The sequence below is a fragment of the Halyomorpha halys genome, unplaced genomic scaffold (genome assembly GCF_000696795.3).
Source record: "Halyomorpha halys isolate HHAL.00 unplaced genomic scaffold, Hhal_1.1 Scaffold401.1, whole genome shotgun sequence".
Classification (NCBI taxonomy): domain Eukaryota; kingdom Metazoa; phylum Arthropoda; class Insecta; order Hemiptera; family Pentatomidae; genus Halyomorpha; species Halyomorpha halys.
The window spans coordinates 1191327-1197637 of NW_027108484.1; the positions used below are offsets into that span (position 1 = coordinate 1191327).

Here is a 6311-nt window from a genome sequence, read left to right on the forward strand (position 1 = left end):
GTTGGGTTTGAGTGGACTGTATAATTGAAAAATGAAACATGATTGAATGAAAAATAAAATTCTATTGTTTAAGTTACAAGTGGTGTAGTGGGTGGCCGAAAGAAAATATTTATGATTAGATGGTTAGTAAATTTAGAATGGCTGGGCTATGGAATTAGAGATAATGAGGTGGTTGATGATGATAATTGTATGGTGGTGGATGTTAATTATTGCCAGGTGGACTTACTTCATGCTTCCTTCTTTCCTCCGCATTTCTATGCCTCTCTCCCCTCTGCTGCCGGGAACTACTCCAGTAAATCTACTCACTCATGGTAGATTCATGATGAGAGACAAAAGGAATAATGGATTGCTTCTGCCAGAAGACAAGATGCCTATATCTCATTGAGTTTTGGCTATTGGCCACATGGGCGCTAGTATATCCTGTAGGCTATTATATGCCATAATGTATTATGGTGGCCCCTCCAATTCAACCTTTCAGTTGCCGTAGGTTACCCGGAACAGTTTCTTTGTAATATTTCTTGTACGTGCATCGACATTTTTCTTGTTTTCATTCTAGTAATTTTACTTCAAAGATTTAAACATTGAAATATTGGGAAAATCGTTATCAACAGGTTTCAACAAATCTATTACTTTCTTGTACAACAAAGAATGTAATTTTTTACTGCTAGCAAATTGAGTCATTATGAATCATGACAATATGAACATAAATGATTCTTACTAATTCTAAGAATTTAGTTCAGAAAAACCAAAACAAAACTCTATCTTAGTGATAAAACCCTTAATTGTAAAAAAGACAACTGTTTAACGAAATTTCATTTATAAATTGATTGTACCAATTTTCGTATAATTTGAATCTTAGATGTTTTGAATCGGAGCAAGGAATTCCATTACCTAATGTATGTTAATTAAATTTAGACCTTGTCCATCCTGCTGCCCTTGACAGAGCAGAACTGAACTGACTGCGTTAGCGAAACCGGACTAACCAGTCTGTTCAATCTACTTCAGTACTCGCCAGCGAGGACATCTCACTTCTTGCCATGTCACGCTACCTCATATATTTCTTTCTCTTCACTCTACACCAGTTCGCACTCTCTGTAAGCATATATCCATCAAATGTGTTTATACACCTTTATTACTAGAACAAAAAGCTTCGCCTATTCCTATTAGAACACGGAATACATTTACGTTTAGTTGCAAACATTTTATTTGAATTATAATTAAAATATACTTAAAGTAACATAAGAAAACATTCATTTCGTCTATAATAAATTTTAATAACTAACTTGGTATAGAAGTTAGTAGATAGTGAGCAGTAATACTATCTTATTTAGGTTTAGATTATTCTGCTCGTTGCAGAACTTAAATATATAGTTATTGGATTCTAGCGGCAAAGCCTTTCATTAAATAAATAAAAGAATTGCAAATGGACATGGCTGCTTTTGAAATGTAACGCATCGAATACCAAAACATAAAAAAAAAAAAATATAAAATAACATGATTTACTACTTCTTATCTATAAAGATTTTTTTTATACAATGGGATTTATATTATCAAAAATACCGAATGTTCAATATGGTTTAGATTTTTTTTATATTCATTAAATTTATTCAAATGTAACATTATAGATTTAATTATTTTTCGATATTAAAGACATTAAGAATTCAATTTAGTAGTTTTGTATTAAAAAAAAAAATATTCAAGCTATGGATTAGAAGGTATAAATCGATTGTAAAAAAAAAAAAAGAAGAAGCTAAAAATGATGATCTTCATAAACAATGAAATCGTTCTCTTGCTAAAAAAGAAAAGTAATGAGAATTCAAGTAGTGCCATATTATACAAATTCAAAAGTTTATAGTTCCTTTACTTTTTAGTTTCTAGCTTCATTTTTTTATCTAACTTTCAAGTTTATAAAAGGTTTTTATAAACTGTTTGGATTAGAAAATTATATTTGACAGAATCTAGTTTATTTATATATTATTAACTACTGTATTGTATTTCTTTATTTGTATATCCTATTCAAATAAACTGAGCGATCTTTCCCAGACAGTATCATTTTCATTTGATTACATCAGTAATACAAATTATTATATTCTTTCTTAAATCTTCTGGAAATCGATTATAATTTTCATTTAAACTAAGAGAATTTATAATATTATTTTGGACATCAATATTTGTTAAATTTTGTACTAAATTCATCTTATATAAATTTTTATATTTAATAATAATTTCTGTTTCATAATTAATAAGAGATAATTTATATTTTGTTGTAATATTATTGCGAGAGACAAAAGTTTTGTTCAATTCCTCTTTCATATTTTCTCAATTATAGGGTTTGTTCATTTTAACTTTAACTATTTTATTTCTAAGATTCAACTTATATCTATTCAAATGTTCTAGGATGGAGCCTACAATCAGTGAAAAAATTATCAATCATTTCTTGCAATGAGGCAATCAAACGTTGAAATTATCTATTTTTTTTAACAACAATTTTTACAATTTCATTTTTTAACCTTGTTTTAACTCTACATTAAAAATTTTAAAATCTGTATATATTCCTAAAAATATTAATTATACAGTAAATTTTAAATCGGATTAAAAATACTTTAACCACCATTATTAATTGTATTAAATTAGACATTATCAATTAATAAATATTAAAATATTATATCAATAAAATCATTCAAAAGATGAAGAAAATAAATATTTTAAACTTTTAGAAATGAAATGAATGATGGTTCAATTTTTTGTTTACTATTATTATTATATTATATTTTGTACATTACAATATCTTGTACACATGTATGTATAGATAAAATAAAAAATAGAAAATTATTAATTAATTTGATACAAATGAAAGATAAAAACACTATAATTAAAATAAAAGCACTATAATTTGTTATATGCAATAAATTCAGGATGAGTGAGAAATCTACATCGGACCTAGGCAAAGGGACAGAGGTAAAATGAGATATAAGGGAACCCAAACAAAGAATGGGATCTCCATTTTAATCAAAAATCCCAGTAGTCTACCACCAATCATCAGCCCAGTGAAACTGTAATATCTTTTATGTTATCCCATTTAAAATTAATTGTCAAATTTAACTTCCTAACAATACTAATCCAGATTGTACTCCCTTTTGCTAAACCTCACATATAATCAGTTTTTGTATTACTCATTCAAGGATAGAGGTTTTCTTTCCCTTTTTCACTATGCTTAATTTATTTCAAATAAATACAAGTACAGTCCACTAATCAGTTTCACCAGCTCACCAATCAATTATAATTAATTCAGATAAGATATCCCAATATAGGATCATAATATTATTAATTATATTATAACTATTATATTATTAATGCAAAGTAATAACTGAATTAAACAAATACTAAGAAAAATGGAAACATGTGAAAACCATGTAATTAGGAACTTCATTCATAAAAATTAAAAGAATATGAAGTATTAGAAAACTGGAAAATTGAATTGAAATCTTTGTTACTATTTAAAAAGAAGAATCGGAATATATGGATAGTAAAATGATATAAAACAAATAAATTGACTATCATGAAAAAGGAGGAATATGAAATGCATACAAAATTTTTGCGAAAATGGTATTATTAAATATAATTATAATGTGTATCAACAATTATTCGGTCTGCTGATGGTAGGTTTACTTTCTGTTTGTTTATAAGTATCAGTACTTAATAATTTAAAACATAATGCAGTTGACAAATCACGAATAAAAACGAAAATATTTGCTTAAATAAAAATATGAAATGAATAAAATGCTAACAATTTTAAACAGTTACATTGATAGATTTGATATTACCAATCGAGGTGGAAAAGGAAGGTAAATTAAGAATGTTGATTCTTTGAGAGAGAAACTCGATTGTAACAGAATGGACAAAAAAGAAAGCTGTAGAATCATCGCATAAATTATTTTTCTAGTCATCCCTATCATATTAAATATAATCCGATAATTAATTTTTTGAATTAATTTATCATAAGTTGAAAAATTATTTAATATGTAGAGCAAAATAAACTGAAATACAGAGAGGAAACTCATAAAAACCTTGGCAGAACTAGAGGATAAACTTACAATTACATAACGCTAAACCATAAATTTAACTTCAATAACCCCAGAATAATAGACAAAAAACAAGACTGACAAAAAACACTAAAAACAGAGGGTTTCTAGAAGAAATTTATGTAACTAAAAATATTAAAAACACAGTAAACACAAAACATTTATTTACACATTATGCTGATATAAATATAAATAAAAAATCTGGGAAAATATTCATAAATAAAATTATCTAATTGTAAAAAATCAAAATTTTTAACTTAAATTGTAAAATGGAAATTATTACTTATATAATTATTCTTAACATTGCGAACATGCTATAATGAAACCCTGGTGCTCCATTAGCTCTGGTTATATAAAGAAGACTGCCTACTAAATATCTCAATAATTTTAAATTAGAAATCAATTGAGCTGATGTCTATTTATGATTCAATTAAAAATATATTTTATTCGAACCTTTCTTCACATCATAGCAATTATTTCTTTAATAATTTTTTCTTCGAAATTCTAGCTTCTTTATAACTCTTATGATGAGAAAATCATTGTTAAAGCCATTGCATAGCAAAAAAAAATGTGTATCACAAATTACCTATTGAAGCCATACTATTTAATAACATCTAAATGCATCATAACGTGTTGTATTTTCCAGCCCTTTATTTAAAATATAAAATAAGACCGTACATTGATTTATCTATTATTCTTTCAGGTGAACAATGATCAAAAGGAACTATTTGATTCGGAAATTAAATTGGATGATACATCACTAAACTTCCCTATAATAAATGGTAATTTCAAAGAGGTCACCAAAGGTGGACTTACACCATTACATATCGCTGCTAAGGAAGGCAACGAATCCATCATAATTCAACTGTTGTCTTCAAATGCAAGTGTTGACAGTAGAGACGATAATAATGACACTCCAATACATCTAGCACTTACAAATCACAATCCAAAAATTGCTATGATACTTATCGACAATGCTAAAGATGTTAATATTAAAGGATCTAATGGTCGCACACCTTTACACATTGCTGTTGAGCAGGGCTACGAATCTATCGTTAACTTGCTGCTGTCTAAAAATGCTAGTGTTGACATAACCGACGATTACAATAACACTGTTCTAAATGAAGCACTTGCTTATGAACAACCCAATATTGCTAAGACACTTATCGAACGCGTAACAGATGTTAATATTAAAGGACCTTATCATCTCACACCTTTACATTTCGCTGCGAATAAGGGCTACGAATCGATAGTCAATTTGCTACTGTCCAGAAATGCTAGTGTTGACGTTAGAACCGAAAGCAATGAATCTCCAATAGATCTAGCTCTTAATAATGATCACCCCAACATTGCTAGAATACTCATCGAACGTGCAACAAATCTTAATACTGATGGAGTTGATGGTCATACACCTTTGCACATGGCTGCTGAGAAAGGCTACGAATCGATCGTGAACTTGCTACTGTCCAAAAATGTAAGTGTTGACATAAAAAATATTGTGGGCAATACTCCAATACATCTAGCACTTGATAATGAGCACCCCAATATTGCTAGGATACTTATCAACCACGCAGCAGATGTTAATATTAAAGGTAATTTTGGTATTACACCTTTACATATTGCTGCTAAGAAGGGATACGAATCCATCGTGAATTTGCTAGTGTCTAAAAATGCTAGTGTTGATATAAGTGACGATTTCAATGATACTCCAGTACATCTAGCACTTGTTAACAAACACCCAGATATTGCTAAGATACTTATCGAACGGACAACATATTTTGATTTTAAAGGATCTGATGGTCGCACACCTTTAGGTATCGCTGTTGAGGAGGAATACGAATCCATCGTGAAGTTGCTACTGTCCAAAAATTCTAGTACTAATATAAGATACAGTGACAATGACACTCCAATTCATCTAGCACTTGATAAAAATAACCCTAATATTGCTCAGATACTTATCGACTATGCTACTGATGTTAATATGAAAGGATATGAAGGTCGTACACCTCTACTTATTGCTGCTGAGAAGGGCTACGAATCGATCGTGAATTTGCTTCTGTCCAAAAATGCTAGTGTTGACATAAGAAACGATAGGAATGACACTCCAATACATAAAGCAGTTTTCTCAAATAGTCTGAATATTGTTGAAATACTTGTGAGCCACGGTGATGATGTTAATGTTAAAGATTCTTCCGGTAGTACGCCATTACACATTGCAGCTAAGAAGGG

The 6311-nt window shown here is 28.9% G+C and overlaps 1 protein-coding gene across 1 annotated transcript; it reads left to right on the plus strand.

The window, feature by feature from the left end:
- Positions 1-999: 999 nt before the first annotated feature.
- Positions 1000-6309, plus strand: LOC106682300 (ankyrin-3; the record flags this gene model as incomplete). The annotated part of the gene is made up of 2 exons (XM_014423074.3): positions 1000-1094; positions 4786-6309. Coding segments are annotated over exons 1-2 (1581 nt in total), but the record flags the coding sequence as incomplete, so codon positions are not given.
- Between the last annotated feature and the right edge of the window lie 2 nt (positions 6310-6311).